This window comes from Oncorhynchus kisutch, linkage group LG13 (genome assembly GCF_002021735.2).
Source record: "Oncorhynchus kisutch isolate 150728-3 linkage group LG13, Okis_V2, whole genome shotgun sequence".
In the NCBI taxonomy this organism is placed as follows: Eukaryota; Metazoa; Chordata; class Actinopteri; order Salmoniformes; family Salmonidae; genus Oncorhynchus; species Oncorhynchus kisutch.
The window spans coordinates 13,276,074-13,295,817 of record NC_034186.2 but is presented as its reverse complement, the minus strand read 5'-3'; the positions used below and the strand labels follow the sequence as shown (position 1 = coordinate 13,295,817).

General features: G+C 44.3%; 1 protein-coding gene across 19 annotated transcripts in view; it reads left to right on the top strand.

Moving 5' to 3' along the window:
• dock7 (dedicator of cytokinesis 7) overlaps positions 1-18,526 on the top strand; it is a 65,331-nt gene extending 46,805 nt beyond the window's left edge. For 3 of the 19 annotated variants that reach the window (XM_031785617.1, XM_031785614.1, XM_031785606.1), the window contains 24 exons: positions 68-181; positions 450-617; positions 793-932; positions 5,797-5,966; positions 6,241-6,413; positions 6,540-6,722; positions 7,144-7,312; positions 7,475-7,571; positions 7,966-7,983; positions 9,432-9,528; positions 9,657-9,791; positions 9,957-10,109; positions 10,826-10,984; positions 11,236-11,336; positions 11,436-11,628; positions 11,891-12,034; positions 12,232-12,363; positions 13,503-13,517; positions 15,982-16,107; positions 16,221-16,310; positions 16,497-16,733; positions 16,979-17,229; positions 17,429-17,596; positions 18,025-18,526. In XM_031785617.1, the coding sequence (XP_031641477.1) occupies positions 68-181; positions 450-617; positions 793-932; positions 5,797-5,966; positions 6,241-6,413; positions 6,540-6,722; positions 7,144-7,312; positions 7,475-7,571; positions 7,966-7,983; positions 9,432-9,528; positions 9,657-9,791; positions 9,957-10,109; positions 10,826-10,984; positions 11,236-11,336; positions 11,436-11,628; positions 11,891-12,034; positions 12,232-12,363; positions 13,503-13,517; positions 15,982-16,107; positions 16,221-16,310; positions 16,497-16,733; positions 16,979-17,229; positions 17,429-17,596; positions 18,025-18,067 (3,276 nt within the window). In that variant the 3' untranslated portion in view covers positions 18,068-18,526. Of the gene's footprint in view, positions 1-67; positions 182-449; positions 618-792; positions 933-5,796; positions 5,967-6,240; positions 6,414-6,539; positions 6,723-7,143; positions 7,313-7,474; positions 7,572-7,965; positions 7,984-9,431; positions 9,529-9,656; positions 9,792-9,956; positions 10,110-10,825; positions 10,985-11,235; positions 11,337-11,435; positions 11,629-11,890; positions 12,035-12,231; positions 12,364-13,502; positions 14,670-15,972; positions 16,108-16,220; positions 16,311-16,496; positions 16,734-16,978; positions 17,230-17,428; positions 17,597-17,856; positions 17,877-18,024 lie in introns of all 19 variants that reach the window. The other 16 variants (XM_031785623.1, XM_031785621.1, XM_031785619.1 and 13 more) reach the window with 11 other exon arrangements.
• Positions 18,527-19,744: the final 1,218 nt, after the last annotated feature.

Below are 19,744 nucleotides of genomic sequence, written 5' to 3'. Positions count from 1 at the left end.
ATACCAGAGTGGGTAGCGCTTGCTAGACTCAAACCTGACCTCTGACCCTGTGTTTCTGTTCAATCAGGACCTGGAGCTGGTGGAGCGTCTTAACACTAGCCTGGCCTTCTTCCTGAATGACCTGCTGTCTGTCATGGACCGAGGCTTCGTCTTCTCCCTCATAAAGACCTACTGGAAACAGGTACTGGGAGAGGGAACAAACTGCTTTAGCACCCCAACATAACAGCACCTCAATGACCACATCCCTGCAGAATTGACTTTCATTTGATAGGCTTGTGTTGAAACCACTATGATAGATTTCAGACTTTGTGTACATGACTTTAACCACAACAGTACTCTGTCCTGCTCATTACTATTGGGTATCACTTGGGAGTAAACGGCCTCAACAGGGTCTTTCAATCGAACCCTGTTTTGGGCAGTTTTCTAGAGACCATTCCATGTGTCCCCAGGTCTCCACTAAGCTGTACATGCTGCAGAACCCCACTCTGGAGTCTCTGAGGCTGGACTTACTGAGGATCGTCTGCAGCCACGAGCACTATGTCACCCTTAACCTGCCCTGCAGCCTGCTCACGCCTCCCGCCTCGCCATCTCCCAGTGTGTCCTCCGCAACCTCGCAGGTCAGATATGCACAGTACATGCACGCTAGACACACACAGACTCACCGGATACACACACATCCACATCCTATCTGGATGAGTACGAGGTGTGTGGAAAATGTCCCTGAATCATCCCCTGCTCGTCTTTCTCTCCCTACCTCTTTCCATCTCTCCCTACCTCTTTCCATCTCTACAGAGCTCAGGCTTCTCCACCCATGCGCAGGACCAGAAGATAGCCAACATGTTCGAGCTGTCTGTTCCCTTCAGAGAGCAGCACTACCTGGCTGGACTGGTGCTGTCTGAGCTGGCTGTCATCCTGGACCCAGAGGCTGAAGGGTCAGTATACTGAGTTAATGTGTTTGTGACAGAGAGAGATTGTCATTTGCCCCGCATGTCTGTTTCTGTCTCTCTACCCTCTCAATGTGTTACTGTGTTTGTGTGAGACGGCTTAGGTCATTTCACCCCTCTTTCTTGTTCAACCCTCTCAAGGCTTATGGTCAGTACATTTTAAGGGTGTTTTTTACATGTAGTCCTCTTTAAAATAACCAATGTCAGTCCTTTAAAAGTGAATTGGGTTAACAAAAAAAAGAAGCAAAAGATCTCCGTTGTCATTGTCTTCACACTGCTCTTGCCTTGGAATAAGGACTCAACTCTTTTGCCAGTTCACTTCACCTATTTTGTGGTCTGAGTACTTCGCATTCACAATGCTGTGTTTAGAAAGGAACCCAGATCTTTTTCCAACTTTCACTCAATGCACTGTGGGTTTTTATAAAGTGCAGGACAAGCCTTTTCATCAGAATATGTTATTGGACAGCTAGATATAATGTATGCCTACCTACATTTTGGAAGCTAAAAGATTACAATGATTGTGTCATCTTTTAACTAAATGCAATCAGAAGATACTATTAACATGTAAATATTATTGGAAACAGAATAAATAGCAGAAGAATGACTGCAGATTAAGTAATGCTGTAATTGAACACTCAATGTAAGCTGCTGCCCCTTTAAGAGCTAGAATGGAGGTTCTACCGTATGTTGTGATTCTCACCAAACCTGTTATCTTCTCACGCTACTATTCAAACCCCTATAGATCACATAATGCAAACAAATAATCTAAACTAAAAACTCCACACATTTAGGATTTTCTGAAGCATCCTTGACAATCGCTAATCAATATGCAGCACGTTTTATAAGTGAACCTGCGCATCCTAATTTTATCTTTTGTTGCACCAATGTGAGAGGTTATGACAGGGGAAACAGTGTTGCAGTAGTCTAGTGTGTAGAGCGGGAATATTGACAAGCGAACCTAGGGAGCTTTGTGTTCACATTGCCCTACAAAAGGTTACCGGGCCACAGAATTCAAGCGTACCGAACTCAGACCCCCTCTCGAGATGGTCTCAGTTCGTTTCGCTTCAGGGGCTCTTTTGAGGGGCCGGAGTTCCTTTGGAGTGTTCACACTAGGGCCGGTACAGTAACTGTATTACCGCCACACCGGCAGTCATGAGTCATGGAGGCAGTCAAATTCCATGAGATCGTTTAGTCACTTTAATTAGGCTTCTCCAAGCCTACCAAATGTGATAATTGCCTGATACTCAGCACTATATTGTCACTCTGACATCAATGCAAGTGTAATCGAATCAAAGACTTCATGAGAGCCCATGAGCTCATGTTGCGCAACATTTCTATAGGCTATGGAATTGCTTGAGAAAACCGAGTGATGGCCTCTACTAAGAAGAGGAGGAGCCCATCAGCTTTCTATAGGTTAGGCCTACTATATTTATTTCTCAACTTTCCTAATATTAAGCACATTGCTTCTCTTTAAAACAGGAGTTTAGCCTACCTTGCTGGCATGAAAATGAACCACGGAAAAAGTGTCTTCCATTCGTTTTTCACAATTCCTGACATTTAAACCTCGTAAAAATTAGGTTAGGATCACCACTTTATTTTAAGAATGTGTAATGTCGGAATAATAGTAGAGAGAATGATTTATTTCAGCTTTTATTCCTTTCATCACATTCCCAGTGGGTCAGAAGTTTGCATACACTCAATTAGTATTTGGTAACATTGCCTTTAAATTACTTAATTTCGGTCAAACGTTTCGGGTAGCCTTGCACAAGCATCCCACAATAAGTTGGGTGAATTTTTACCCATTCCACATGACAGAGCTGATGTAACTGAGTCAGGTGTGTAGGGATCCTTGCTCACACACACTTATTCAGTTCTGCCCACAAATCTTCTATAGGATTGAGGTCAGAGCTTTGTGATGGCCACTCCAATATATTGACTTTGTTGTCCTTTGGAAGTATGCTTGGTGTCATTGTCCATTTGGAAGTCCCATTTGCGACCAACCTTGAGCTTTCTGACTGATGTCTTGAGATGTTGCTTCAATATATCCACATAATTTTCCATCTTCATGATGCCATCTATTTTCTGAAGTGCACCAGTCCCTCCTACAGCAAAGCACCCCCACAACAGGATGCTGCCACCCCCGTGCTTCACGGTTAAGATGATGTTCTTCGGCTTGCAAGCCTACCCCTTTTTCCTCCAAACATAAAGATGGTCATTATGGCCAAACAGTTCTATTTTTGTTTCATCAGACCAGAGGACATTTCTCAAACTACAGTCTTTGCCCCCATGTGCAGTTGCAAACTGTAGTCTGGCTTTTTTACGGCGTTTTTTAAGCAGTGGCTTCTTCCTTGCCGAGCGGCCTTTCAGGTTATGTCAATATAGGACTCGTTTTGCTGTGGATATAGATACTTTTCTACCGGTTTCCTCCAGCATCTTCACAAGATTCTTTGCTGTTGTTCTGAAATGCATCCACAGGAACACCTCCAATTGACTCAAATGATGTCAATTAGCCTATCAAAAGCTTCTAATGCCATGACATAATTTTCTGGGATTTCCCAAGCTGTTTAAAGGCACAGTCAACTTAGTGTGTTTAAACTTCTGACCCACTGGAATTGTGATACAGGGAATTAGAAGTGAAATAATCTGTCTGTAAACAATTGTTGGAAAAATGACTTGTGTCATGGACAAAGTAGATGTCCTAACCGACTTTCCAAAACTATAGTTTGTTAATAAGACATTTGTGGAGTGGTTGAAAAATGTGTTTTAATGACTCCAACCAACAGTGAGGGAAAACAGTATTTGATCCCCTGCTGATTTTGTACGTTTGCCCACTGACAAAGATGATCAGTCTAATTTTAATGGTAGGTTTATTTGAACAGTGAAAGACAGAGTAACAACAACAAAAAATCTAGAAAAACCATGTCAAAAATGTATAGATTGATCATTTCTTTGTCAGTGGGCAAACGTACAAAATCAGCAGGGGATCAAATACTTTTTTCCCTCACTGTAAGTGTATGTAAACTTCCGATTTCAACTGTATATTATTTAGTATATGTAAAGACCAGATTAAATCAAGAATAGTCTGGTGGGTGACAATATTAGCATATGACTTGATGCCCAGCTTGTGTGCAGTAAGGCAAGAAACGGGTCATGCTTTTGTTTGCTACTTTTTTCAAATCATAGACGCACACCTCATGTAGCCTAGCCCATAGGCCTATATGTTTTAATAAGGTCAGTATCACACCTCATGTAGCCTAGCCCATAGGCCTATATGTTTTAATAAGGTCAGTATCACACCTCATGTAGCCTAGCCCATAGGCCTATATGTTTAAATAAGGTTAGTATCACACCTCATGTAGCCTAGCCCATAGGCCTATAAGGTTAGTATCACACCTCATGTAGCCTAGCCCATAGTCCTGTAAGGTTAGTATCACACCTCATGTAGCCTAGCCCATAGGCCTATATGTTTTAATAAGGTTTGTATCACAACTAGTGGCCAAATAACTTATTGAAATTAAGTGCATTAATCCGCTTTACAACTGGTGTAGAGTTTATCTGGCATACATACGTAGAGCTGAGTTTGAAGTTTGGGGAATAAAAGCATGACATGCATAATCACATTTGTGGTCACTTTTGAGAATGGTGTTTTCCTGCTTACAGCCTACTGCCGTGTGCACATTGCTGTTCTTATAATATATAGAAATAGTTTAACATTTTAAACTAAAGGGTCTAAGCTAATGGCTGTATTAATTTGGGATCTGTCGTATCCCACAACTGTCCCAGACTATGTTTGGAATATTTATTTCTCTCACCGACTAGAATGGGTCAACTCTTGTATTATGGGGTATAGTAGATTGACATAGGCTAGTGCTTTTGCTGTTCATTAGAGCTACTCATCTTGTTGGCTGACGAAAAGTAAATGTGGCCAGTTCTTCCAATATCTTAAATATGCACCTCGGAATTGGATAAGGATGCGCAGTTGCGTCCCCGATGTGTCTGTCTTCGCTTGTAGCCTGTGATAAAGACCCGATCATGTGACTGAGAGCCATGTGAGTGAGAGGTGCTTCGGAGCACACAGCCGGGAGATGGGAATGTTTGGGTGCATTACCGGCACACAAAGGGGATGCCGCTGGGAGATTCGAGGTATTATCAAGTTCTTGTCATATTATCTAACCATATAGCCCAACATTTGTGTCACAACTAAAGTTACATAAATAATTCTAAATGAAGCATATTGGAGTACCTGTTTCTTTGTTCACCGATCATCACCTCAAATCGTTTGGAGAAAATATCCTTTATTTTATTCAGCTATGTTCAATTGTGTTCTTACTATAAAATAATGCCATGGAATACTAAGAAAATCTTGTCTGCTAAATGAACTAGTGTTGCCCACAGCCATTTGGCATAGTCAGATCAGAACAACGCAGATTATGCTATTCTGTTCTTCTAAAATAGACTACATTCTCTTCATATCATGTTTCTATAGACCTGTCTGAAATAAATAATGGATTTATTGTGATGGTGTAGGCTAAATTACATGGATTTATTATATATATATATATTTTTTAAATGTATTTATGTAGATGTTCCAAAGTCTGCATCAGTGGCTTGTGTGCTATGTGTGGAAGCCAGGAGATGCTTAATGTCTTTACGTTAATAAACTGTCAATATTTGCTTGACAATCACCGGCTGACATTTTCATGACCGCCACAGCCCTAGTTCACACTGCACCAACATTTTTACGAACCTCACTGAGTTCACAAAAATAGTTTGAAAGGGACTATTATTGAGACAGGTTATTTTAAACCCTCCTCCCCCCCTCCCTCCCACCCGCTCTCTCTCTGTACTGTAGGATGTTTGGCTTACATAAGAAGGTGGTCAGTGTGGTACATAACCTGCTGTCCAGCCATGACTCCGACCCCCGCTACGCTGACCCCGAGGTCAAGGCCCGCGTCGCCACGCTCTACCTGCCGCTCATTGGCATCGTCATGGAAACACTTCCCCAGCTTCACGATTTCACAGGCAAGTCTACATACTAAATGTAGCCCTCTGTGTCCCAACCCTCCAGGGTTAGGCAATGGTTATGTGGAGTTTGTCCAGACTTGAATGGTCTGTGTGGTTAATATTTAAAGGAAGATTAAATGGTTTTACAAATCTATGGACATCACACTGGTTCAGGTGCTTCTCAGGAAAAGCACATTGAAAAACATTAAACAGTGTCTGCGAGTCTAAAGTGCTAGTCCCAATAGTGATTTTGTTTTGTGCTGGTTGATTCTGATTGGTTTCTCTCCTCTAGAGTCCCATAACCAGTGGGGTCGTCCCGGGGGTGCTCAGGGTGCCGCGGGTGGGGCCGGGGGGGACGAGTCTGGAGAGGACGGCAACAGCATGATCAGTCAGACTGTTGCCATGGCAATAGCAGGGACTTCCGCTCCGATATCTCGTCCCAGCAGCTTCCTGCTCAACCCACAGGTAACTCTCTTTCATCCCTTCCTCCTTGTTCCAACTTTCTCCCCGTTTCCTCTTCCTGAGTCTCTCGTTTATTTTCTAAATTTTTTTCACTTTTCTTTTTTCTCTCTCTCTCAATACCCCCACCAGGCCAGTCGTCAGCATGGCACCTTCTCAGCAGAGTCCAGCCGCAGCCTGTTGATCTGTCTGTTGTGGGTTCTGAAGAATGCTGATGAGTGTGTCCTACAGAAGTGGTTCTCTGACCTGTCTGTCTCCCAGCTCAATCGTCTGCTGGACATGCTCTACCTATGTGTCTCCTGCTTCGAGTACAAGGTAACGTTGCACCTGGAGCACAACAACAGAACTCATGTTGTACTTTGTTCATGTCATTTGTAGTACTGGTGTAATGCCTCAGTTCCGTAGAAGCACGTCAAGTGTAGTGCCTCACCGACAGTCCTTTATTTCATCCCTGGATGAGACTGGATGGAAAGAAACTACTTTCAAATGGTTCAATTGAAATATGAGAGCTGTCTTTCCTCTGTACTACTCCACATCAGTGTTCCACCTACTCTTGTCTTCATTCCTCTGTACTACTCCACATCAGTGTTCCACCTACTCTTGTCTTCATTCCTCTGTACTACTCCACATCAGTGTTCCACCTACTCTTGTCTTTTCTGATCCATCTTACCTCTCTCTTATTTTGGTGGTGTGGTGCAGTAACCCTAACTTTTCTCTATCCTCGTCATGGAAAAAGGCCCATGTTGTGTTCACCATGCAGGGGAAGAAGGCCTTTGAGCGCATGAACAGCCTAACCTTCAAGAAGTCCAAGGACATGAAGGTCAAGCTGGAGGAGGCCATACTGGGGAGTATCGGGGCACGGCAGGAGATGGTCCGTCGCAGCAGGGGACAGCTGGGTACACTAGGTAACACGGAGCGCGCACACGTGTGGGGAAAAGTGATCTTAAAATGACCATTCCATCTCTCTCCCCTTAACTTATCTTGCCCTTTCCCTCCCTCTCCTTCCACTTTCTCTTTCTCCTCTCCCTCCACCTTGCTCTTCCTTTCTCCTATTCCCCCTCCTGCAGAGAGGAGTCCATCAGGCAGTGCCTTTGGCAGCCAGGAGAACCTACGCTGGAGGAAAGACATGACACACTGGCGCCAGAACAGCGAGAGGATGGACAAGTATGCTTACCTTTTTACTGTGTGCGAGTTTGAGAAAGGTCTACGTGTTTAGGCTGCTATTGGTCAGCATCATGTAGTCAAAGTCAAGACGTCACAATACACTGATGATCATTTCTGGCCAAGATAATGCATACGTCGCCATCTCACAATCCACTCAGGCCCTATAGTGAGGTTCTTAGAAGAAACGAGAATCTGATTGAAATGAACAAGCCCACACACAGAGAGAGAGCATCTTTTTTGGAGTCCTGATTCTACAACAGAATGCATGCTAATGGGTCCTATTGTATTTGGTTGATTATTGTCAGACACCTGTGCCTTTTCTTCTGTCTCTGTGTGATTTGATTTGTGCTGTTAACTCATTCCTCCATATGTTCTCTGTGCTGTGTCTCTGTAGGAGCCACAGATCACTCAGGTATTGTATTGTATTGAATGGTGTCAACCTGAAGTCAGTGTGCTGCAGTGCTTTGAGTTCCTCCTGCTGCTTCAGTGACCTGAACCCTGACCCATTACCTCCGTACCCTGACCTCTCCTGTAAAGGTGCTTGAGGTGTTTGTCTGTCTGGTGCCTGCAGTGGGCCTGCTGTGCGCCTGCTGTGCTTTTAACCAGTGTGCCGTGCTTCTCCTTTGGATCCTGACTGATGTGTCTGTCTTCCCTATTCTGGGGTTAGATGGGTGAAATTAATGTGATTCTGACGCAGCTGGTAGAGTTAGTGAAGTTGTTCTCAATGATCTGATGATTAGAGTCTGTGACAATTCACACAGTAGAAAAGGGTAGATTGTACACCATGTGTACTTTCCCCTTTTAAAATGAAGTCTCTTCTGAAACAGACCCGTTTTGTACTACTGATGTCATTAGTCAACTAAGATACAGATACTACAGAGAAGTGGTCAAAGTATACTTCTATTGGTGTGGCCCCTCTACCCTTACCCCTCTCCCCCGGTGCCCCCCGGCCCTAACCCCCCTCCGGCCTTACCCCTCTGCTGCCTATCTCTCTCCCACCCTGGTGGGGCAAGGGATGGAGGTGCGTTTGGGCCCTGCTCTCCTCTCTGTGTGCTAGCTATGCCATTTCATGCAGTGTGTAGCTACCGTGTACTGTGGACTCTGTGGTGAACCGTGTGAGTACCGTGTACTGTGGACACTGGTGAACCGTGTACTGTGGACTCTGTGGTGAACCGTTTGAGTACAGTGTACTGTGGACTCTGTGGTGAACCGTGTGAGTACCGTGTACTGTGGACACTGGTGAACCGTGTACTGTGGACTCTGTGGTGAACCGTTTGAGTACCGTGTACTGTGGACTCTGTGGTGAACCGTGTGAGTACCGTGTACTGTAGACACTGGTGAACAGTGTACTGTGGACTCTGTGGTGAACCGTGTGAGTACCGTGTACTGTGGACTCTGTGGTGAACCGTGTGAGTACCGTGTACTGTGGACACTGGTGAACCGTGTACTGTGGACTCTGTGGTGAACCGTGTGAGTACTGTGGACTCTGTGGTGAACCGTGTGAGTACTGTGCAGGTTTAGAGACAGCGTCCTACTACGCAACCCAGGGAGTCGAACCAAAACCCAAACCCAGGAGCCTTTAGTTGTTAGGTGTGTAACTCCTCATCATTATCAACTGTATCAACATAATCATAACCCCCCCCCCCACCCTCATTCGACTCCTCAACCCCTCCATCCATCCATCCCAAGCCCCCTACAGTACTTTGCACATGGAAGAGCTCCTTTCTATGTGCAATGGCTTGAATGTGACTGACTGGCATGAGTGCTGTGTCATTCAAGGGGACATTGTGAATACGGAGCTGGCTGGCGGCCATCTTGGAAAGTGTCTGAACATCTATCACTTCCTGTTTCCTGTGACAGAACCAGAGCGGAGCTGGAGCACGAAGCACTTATTGATGGTAACCTGGCAACCGAGGCAAACCTGATCATTCTGGACACTCTGGAGATCATCGTTCAGGTAGAAAGACCTAGACACACAACATTCGGGTTGAACATTTGAGACAATTTAGGCAAAATGTCCATTCTGGAGACAATAATGATTGATTGATTTGGTTTATTAATATATGTGCGTATGTGTCTGTATAGACGGTGTCTGTGACAGAGTCTAAGGAGAGTATCCTGGGTGGAGTGTTGAAGGTGCTCCTCCACAGCATGGCCTGTAACCAGAGTGCCCTCTACCTGCAGCACTGCTTTGCTACACAGAGGGCTCTCGTCTCAAAGGTCAGATAAGTAGCTGTGTACAATCACCTTATCCTTAGACGTGTTGCGCTTTCCTGGGATTTTGTGAAATGAATTTGTAAAATATCTGCATACTGTAATGTCTGTTTATATCTTTGTCTGTCCTGTGTCATACTTATGTACATTTGTCTGTGCGTGCATGTGTAGTTCCCCGAACTGCTGTTTGAGGAGGAAACAGAGCAGTGTGCTGACCTGTGTCTGCGTCTGCTGAGGAACTGTAGCAGCAGTATCGGCACCATCCGAGCCCACGCCTCCGCTTCACTCTACCTGCTCATGAGGCAGAACTTTGAGATCGGCAACGTGAGTACACCATCAGGACAACACACAACAAACACGGATACTTAGAGGACTGTCTACATAGAGCCAGCTACATACATAGAGGACTGTCTACATAGAGCCAGCTACATAGGACTGTCTACATAGAGCCAGCTACATACATAGAGGACTGTCTACATAGAGCCAGCTACATACATAGAGGACTGTCTACATAGAGCCAGCTACTTACATAGAGGACTGTCTACATAGAGCTAGCTACATACATAGAGGACTGTCTACATAGAGCCAGCTACTTACATAGAGGACTGTCTACATAGAGCCAGCTACTTACATAGAGGACTGTCTACATAGAGCCAGCTACATACATAGAGGACTGTCTACATAGAGCCAGCTACTTACATAGAGGACTGTCTACATAGAGCCAGCTACTTACATAGAGGACTGTCTACATAGAGCCAGCTGCATACATAGAGGACTGTCTACATAGAGCCAGCTACATACATAGAGGACTGTCTACACAGAGCCAGCTACATAGAGGACTGTCTACATAGAGCCAACTACTTACATAGAGGACTGTCTACATAAAGCCAGCTGCATACATAGAGGACTGTCTACATAGAGCCAACTACGTTCCTATTTTCATTATAACTATTGATTCTCCTCACAGGTTCCTCCTTTTCAGGTCAGGTGACTGTACCTGTTCAATGTTCTCACTCCGACTGTCCCTTCTCCATCTGTAGAATTTTGCACGTGTCAAGATGCAGGTGACCATGTCCCTGTCCTCCCTGGTGGGAACGTCTCAGAACTTCAACGAGGAGTTCCTCCGACGTTCCCTGAAGACCATCCTGACCTACGGAGAGGAAGATCTGGAACTCCGGGAGACCACCTTCCCTGATCAGGTAACACTACGGAGATATACTGGTACCAATAGATGACTGACGTTAAGCCTTTTGTTATTGTAGTACAGAACATTAGGACTACTTGTTCAATATACTAAAGCACTACTTGTTCAATATACAACTCCATGAAAAACTATGAAAATTTGTCAGACCTCCCAGAAAATGGATGATATGACAGGAAGTACCTTATCCAATCATGTCAGATGCTGCCATCTTATTAATCATGCTTCATGTCTTAATCTGTATTCTAGGTTCAGGACCTGGTGTTCAACCTCCACATGATCCTGTCTGATACAGTCAAGATGAAGGAGCACCAGGAGGACCCAGAGATGCTCATAGACCTCATGTACAGGTATGGACCACACACACACACACACACACACACACACACACACACACACACACACACCGAGAGAGAGAGGGCTTTCCTTGAGTGTGTTTCTGTGTCCAGGATCGCTAAGGGTTACCAGACGTCTCCAGACCTGCGTCTGACGTGGCTGCAGAACATGGCGGGTAAACACTCTGAGAGGACCAATCACGCGGAGGCAGCCCAGTGTCTGGTGCACAGCGCCGCTCTGGTGGCAGAATACCTCAGCATGCTGGAGGACCGCAAGTACCTGCCGGTCGGCTGTGTCACCTTCCAGGTCAGGCCAAGGGAGAGGACTATTTTAGGATTGTGTAGATGTGGGTACTTTTGTTTGGACCAGGCAGTCATCCTTTAACCTTCACCTGGAGAGATGTAGCACTGCAGGTTTCATCCTAGCTGAGTGCCATTGCAACTGACTCAACTAATGAATTGAATATACAGAGTGAAATGTTGTAAAGAACATTAATACCATGATGAACCCATTACAGTATTATGTCTAAATAATGAATGATCATGTCTAACTTGTCTCTCTGCATCAGAACATCTCTTCCAACGTGCTTGAGGAGTCAGCAGTATCTGATGACGTGGTGTCTCCTGATGAAGAGGGTATCTGCTCTGGGAAATACTTCACTGAGGCTGGCCTGGTGGGGCTGCTGGACCAGGCTGCTTCCTCCTTCTCCATGGTGAGTAGCTGTGATGATTATGGATGGGCAGATGATTAAACCTACATTTGAATCACATCACAAACCTGCTATGACAAATTCACACGTTTCTTTCAATCCCAGTCAAATGTTTAACCTCAACACCACCAATCTCAGTATATTATTTAACTTTAAAACTGTGCAGTGTGAATAAGACAACCCCCCCCCCCCTCCCCCAGGCTGGTATGTACGAGGCGGTGAACGAGGTGTACAAGGTACTGATCCCCATTCACGAGGCCAGCCGGGACGCCAAGAAGCTGGCCACCATACATGGTAAACTACAGGAAGCCTTTGGCAAAATCGTACACCAGGTAATTCCGCATGTTTTATCTATCTCCTGTACATACTGTAGGTATAGAGAACAGACCGACACCAAACACTTATGTGCCCTACCTCAATGTGGAGGTTGTGGAGGACTTCCTGTCTATCCTGGATGCCACGTGTCTATCTGGGATTCTGGGACCGTGTGTTTCAGACAGCGAAACAGGACTTTGTTATGTACTGTGACTACTGTAGCGTGTGTGTGTTAGGAGCAGGAACCCATTGTCTGTGGGTGGCATGCTGAAAAGGACATGCCAAATATGTACACTTCCAGACAGACACAGTCACAAAACCCACTCACATACATTCGTACTCTCACACACACAATTTATTATATATATATATAGAGGTCTCATACACCCACAGACAAACATGAATTCACACAACACACTTATATACAGGGTTGCCTAGTGGTTAGAGCGTTGGACTAGTAACCGAAAGGTTGCAAGTTTGAATCCCCGAGCTGACAAGGTACAAATCTGTCGTTCTGCCCCTGAACAGGCAGTTAACCCACTGTTCCTAGGCCGTCATTGAAAATAAGAATTTGTTCTTAACTGACTTGCCTAGTAAAATAAAGGTAAAATGTTTTTAATTTTTTTTTTAAACCCGCACACTGTTCATATGCACATAAACACACATTTACCAATGACCTGAACTGCTTTGCATTACATGTTTTTCTGAAAACAATTATTTGCTGTTTATCCCAATGGAACTTTTTATTTCCCCCTGGGAATTCAGGAAGAGAACCTTCCTTCCCTGTTCTACGGATAGCTTTTAAAGTGTCTTTTCATTTAAATGCAGTCTACATGGGAGTGACTATAGCAGTACAGTATGGCCTGTCCCACAAGGATAGGATATTAAAACCTGAGACTCCCCTGGCTGTGTTTTATGCTAGAGGGAGTACGAGAATTAGGTTAAGGTTAGCTAAAATGCCACAGTTGTCCCCGACGCCACTCGAACATGCAACTGTTGGTCCGTAGTTGTACTCTATCTAGCCACAACTCCTGGCTGTGTGCTGTTGGCCATGAGGTGTAGTTCCTCTCGTGGCCAGGGGTGGGGGCTGCACTGTACCAACGTGACTAAACGTGTGTTTTTTTTTTATTGTCCTGTGTTCTCTTTGTCACCACAGAGCACTGGCTGGGAGGTAGGTCGGCCACTAAGTCATGGTTCCTGCTTGGCTACTTCATATCAGTTATCTGCTAGTCCTGGGCGTTGTTGCTCTCAGCTGTTACTTTAAACTGTACCATCCATTAACATCTACCTGCCTGGACTGGATGCTGTCCCTCCGTCCATTCAACCAACTGTGGGACTGCTGATGCCATGTTATGGGCAGCACCCCCCCCCCCCCCCCCCCTTACTCCTCCTCATTCTCCTCGTTCTCTCTTTCTGTGGAAGAGGAGGTTGTTTTAACGTGACTGTTTTGGCAGGCCATGCATGGGAGCCCCAGTGTGACACTAATGACAAGTGTTGGTGAATGAATGATTCACCTGTTTGCACACCTGCCTTTTCAGACCATCTCTCTCATCAACGACAAACTGGTCATCTGCTCGCTCATCTCATCTCCAGCCACAGGGTTCGATTTTAGTCAAATATTCATGCAAAAGATACACTCCCCAGGTTGTTCTCTCAATACACACTCACACAAACAAATGAACAACAAAATCACCAACTATTACCGTATGCAGTTCGGACTGGATCCACATTCTTGGATCCAGTCCATTTCTTCAGGAGGGTGCAATTCAAATTAATCTGGATTGTTTCATTTGTCCCACCCTAATTTTGATTAGTACATTTTTTCCCCCCTTTTATTTGAAAAAGACTAACTAAATCGACCCCTGAGTTCTCTCATTCATACGGCTGGTCTTCTGCTAACTGATATTAACCTGGTCTGTTGCATGATAAGGACAGAGCACTCCTCCTTATTCTTCACTGAGGAAACTAAAGCACTGGGAGGACAGCCCCATGAATAGTGTGTTTCTAGGGGCTGTGGAACTCACCTCTTCACTACGTCTGCCTTCGCTCTCTCTCTTTCTCTTGTTTCTCTTCGTTGCATGTGATGGCTCTTCCATGTTGAGTTTGTCTCTTGAGTTTGTTCTTTCTCAAAGTCAAAAGGAATGATATGTTTTTCCTTTGGTGGTTGCTGTTATTTCTATTTATTTTGGTTTATGTTGTTATTTCTGTTAGTTTCTCGAGTGAAGTACCTGAATCCTGATTAAAATGTCTTCTGTTTTCTCCTTTTGATTTCCCCGGTTGCCATGCCGACCCTTCCTTCCCACTTTACTTATTGTGTGTTGTGGTAAGTTCCTAGTCTGAGGGTTACTTAATTTCTGTTACTTTTGAAAGGGGAATGTATTACGATGAACAATGCACTGACGAGAGCTGAGCCACATGGCAGTGCAACTGATCAACAAAGAAGATGTATTTCACTGTGTACTGTATACCTATATAGTGTGTTATGCTACTGTAAGGCTGTGTAAATAATTGTGCAATAAGAGCAGTATTGGGAGCCTGAACCCTTCAGCTTTGTTGACCTGGTTTAGCTCAGTCCTGGAACGTTTCGGTGTACTTGATGCCATATATGTCCTCCAACCTCCCCCTTCTCTTCACACACCTGCCACACGCACGCACACACGACGACACACCTGTTTCCTTACCACGGCTACACTCCTTCCTGATCCTGAACGGCAGAGCTCTGTCTGCTAGACACGTGACTCCCGTTCCTTTCTTTTTCCTTGGCTCTTTGTCCATTTCTCTGTCCATCATCACCATCCCTGGCCTTCTAAATGGTGACATTGTCAGGTTTCTGCCTTAGCTGCTCTCGTCTCTCTCAGGACATCTCCAGGCATTGAGGTCAACCTGCCTTTGCTATTCTATGTCTCTCTCACGTGGATAATATGGATGTACTCCATGTTTACAAGCTGAGTTTCTTTTCTGGTTCTACCTCTTGAATGCCCATTTTCAGCACCAGTCTCTGTCTATGCCGACTCTCTATATTATAAACCACTTCTCAGCGAAGTCTGTACTCTTTGGTTAAACAACACCTGGTTCCATCCTGATGCTTCATGGGTTGAGTTATTCTTGTGCAGAGTCAGGATTACCCATGAGCCTTTGTGAGAGGTGCATCAGATGGGCTCTGGGCCATGGGGACCTTAGACAGTGACACTCTTTACACACACACACACACACAGACACAGTTTATGGGTCATTGCACATACTCCAATCTGATCAGAAATAACATCACTGGTCAACATGGTTATAAATAGTACCTCTGAAGGGTGTTGATCTATTCAAACATTTACATCAGTATATGTATGCTGTAGGTCGTATGTCTGTTTGTATTTGGTGTTGCAATTTAAGTGTTTGCTGATGAGAGAACTTTAAATTGTATGGTTGAACTCTATGGTTTCCCTAAGTTGGATGGATTCCAACTCTAATGTATCAATAGGCTCTGACATAATCAAACTCTGTCACCAGAGTTACAACTGTGCCTCATCCTTACAGTTCCCATGACTTTCTGTGTTTAAGCAACATGTTTCATGTACTATGAATGTGCTCGTATTATATCTGAACAGAGTAAAACCATATTTTCTGTCTGACAGGATGGGAAGAGAATGTTTGGTACGTACTTCAGAGTAGGATTGTACGGTTCTAAATTCGGGGACTTGGACGAGCAGGAGTTTGTATACAAAGAGCCTGCCATCACCAAGCTGGCTGAGATCTCACACCGACTCGAGGTAAATGGCAGTTTGGAGGAGTGCGTCTTTAGGAATGATCTCTTCTATGTGAAACGGAGGAGCACTGTGTGTGTGCTGTGTTGACTTTGTGTTCTGTGTGTTTGATCTCTTAGGGGTTTTATGGCGAGCGCTATGGAGAAGACCAGGTGGAAGTCATTAAGGACTCCAATCCTGTGGACAAGTGCAAACAGGACCCAAATAAGGTGTGTGTTTGGATGGGGCGTGTGGATAAAGATGTGATTCCAAATGATCCCTTCATTTGAATACGAATTCAATCAAAGCATGGTCAAATAAATAGCCTTTTTGGTTATTAACGGGTTATTAATTGATTATTTGTGTATTTTGGTTCATGTTGGTAAAGCATCATGTTGTCACTGCTGTGTGTCCAGGCTTATGTCCAGATCACGTACGTGGAGCCGTACTTCGACACATACGAGATGAAGGACCGCATCACTTACTTCGACAAGAACTACAACCTGCGGCGGTTTGTCTACTGCACACCATTCACACTGGACGGGCGGGCGCACGGGGATCTGCACGATCAGTTCAAACGCAAAACCATCCTGACCACATCCCACGCCTTTCCCTACATCAAGACCCGCATCAACATCATCCACAAAGAGGAGGTGAGGCCCTGGGGGTTTCATCTGACTGGCGTGCAGCGCCACAGGCAACACACCATTACTACATGACCTACAACCTGACTCCTAGACGGATCATCCGTAGGCAAACTACTCTCTTGTAGAGGAATCAACATACAGACACACATTCATAAGACACACAGCACACACACACACTTCTTAGTTACTATACATTGTATATAATCAGTTGTCTAATATAGTCTGATCTCCTCTCTCTGGTCCTGTGTCAGATCATCTCTATGCCCATCGAGGTGGCCATAGAGGATATGCAGAAGAAGACCGGAGAGCTGGCCTTCGCTACCCACCAGGACCCATCTGATGCCAAGATGCTGCAGATGGTGCTGCAGGGGTCAGTGGGGACTACCGTCAACCAGGGACCTCTGGAGGTGGCCCAGGTGTTCCTGTCAGAGATCCCCAGTGATCCTAAACTCTACAGACACCACAACAAACTACGCCTCTGCTTCAAAGACTTCACCAAGAGGTAAATTACACTTACTTTACAGTCAGTGTTTTTAATGTACGATTATGGACTCGCAATTTCTTGGGCGTGAATGAATGTCAAATAAAAAAAATCATACAAAATTGCTTCCACCATGTTCCTTCAGACTTATGTGCAGGGCATGTTGAAGTGAAGTGCAGTGCAGTGCAGTGCTCACACCTCTCCTATCCTCCATCACCAGGTGTGAAGATGCCCTGCGTAAAAATAAGAGTCTGATTGGTCCAGACCAGAAGGAGTACCAGAGGGAGTTGGAGAGGAACTACCATCGCCTGAAGGAGGCGCTACAACCACTCATCTGCAGAAAGATACCCCAGCTTTATAAACCCGTGCTGCAGGTCAACTCTCACAGGTGAGTGTGCATGTGTAGATGAGCAGGAACATAATGTCTATTTTGGAGTGTTCTTGTGATGTGCATACAAAAGCTCTGACGAAGGCCTTGAGGCTGATACGTAAAGAGCAGTGATACTATCACCAGCAGTGTGCAGCTTTTTTCTCATGATATGCATTTTGTCATATTGCATGTGTTCTCTCTGACTGTTCATGCACCCCCCCCATCCCCACCCCACACACGTAAATATGATATTTTGCTTGTGCTTCTGTTACATGCAGCAAACGGACAGCTTAACCAGGTAGTTTGATATTCTGTGATTGGAACCTTCTCTGTAAACGTGTCTGCACTGGGTCTTTACAGGGTGGAAGGTTATATATAGATATACATGTCCAATCCGGTTTCCCCATATTCCACTAACTTTACACTATGTGCCCCCCCCCCCCCAGAGATTCCTTCAGCAGAATGAGTCTTCGCAAGCTTGAACTTTGAAGATGAAGAGAATTGAAGGATCACAACCTTAATTTATTAATGTGTAAATACTGATGGTCAGTGTCTTGAGAAAAGTCAGTGTTCCCCATAGAAGGAAAGCTCAAGTGTTACTACGAAGTCGGTACATCATTCCAGTGTCTTATTCGTTTACAGGCAGCCTGTTACGCAATCAGTGGGTTTAACAAAGTGGAACTTACTATGTACGATGTGTCAAATCTGTATACATATTTCATGTGTGCACCTTTTTTTCATTACATTTTATGACTTGAAAGTTTATTATTTAATCCAAAATGAGAAAAAAACAAGCAAAATATGTGCTACCACTCTTTATCATAATGCTTTATTTTTAGTTAAGATACTTTTGTTTAAAGTTAAGGAAATGTTTTAAACATCATGAATTGTTTTATGTAGTTTTTGTTTACTTTAAGTATTTTACTAAATCAATATTTTAATGTCCAATGGATGCATTGGTATTTTCTTTGTGATGGGAGGTTAATGGAATATGGGTTTCCATGGTTACCTATAAACAAATAGACTTAATTCAAGCATGTCCCCTGAAACTCAAAATAAGATCAGAGGGGGCGGCGTGACAGGGAAAACTGGGCCAAAGATTATGGATATACTGACAAGATGCATGTCTCTCCACCCAATGGGAGTCATTGTCCACAAAGTGGAATGGTCTGTCTAGCTCCCGCCTATCCTTTCTTTGGATTAGTGGATACATTATTGTAATCTGTTTAAAAATATATACAGTGCCTTGCGAAAGTATTCGGCCCCCTTGAACTTTGCGACCTTTTGCCACATTTCAGGCTTCAAACATAAAGATATAAAACTGTATTTTTTTGTGAAGAATCAACAAAAAGTGGGACACAATCATGAAGTGGAACGACATTTATTGGATATTTCAAACTTTTTTAACAAATCAAAAACTGAAAAATTGGGTGTGCAAAATTATTCAGCCCCCTTAAGTTAATACTTTGTAGCGCCACCTTTTGCTGCAATTACAGCTGTAAGTCGCTTGGGGTATGTCTCTATCAGTTTTGCACATCGAGAGACTGACATTTTTCCCCATTCCTCCTTGCAAAACAGCTCAAGCTCAGTGAGGTTGGATGTAGAGCATTTGTGAACAGTAGTTTTCAGTTCTTTCCACAGATTCTCGATTGGATTCAGGTCTGGACTTTGACTTGGCCATTAACACCTGGATATGTTTATTTTTGTACCATTCCATTGTAGATTTTGCTTTATGTTTTGGATCATTGTCTTGTTGGAAGACAAATCTACGTCCCAGTCTCAGGTCTTTTGCAGACTCCATCAGGTTTTCTTCCAGAATGGTCCTGTATTTGGCTCCATCCATCTTCCCATCAATTTTAACAATCTTCCCTGTCCCTGCTGAAGAAAAGCAGGCCCAAACCATGATGCTGCCACCACCATGTTTGACAGTGGGGATGGTGTGTTCAGGGTGATGAGCTGTGTTGCTTTTACGCCAAACATAACGTTTTGCATTGTTGCCAAAAAGTTAAATTTTGGTTTCATCTGACCAGAGCACCTTCTTCCACATGTTTGGTGTGTCTCCCAGGTGGCTTGTGGCAAACTTTAAACAACACTTTTTATGGATATCTTCTTGCCACTCTTCCATAAAGGCCAGATTTGTGCAATATACGACTGATTGTTGTCCTA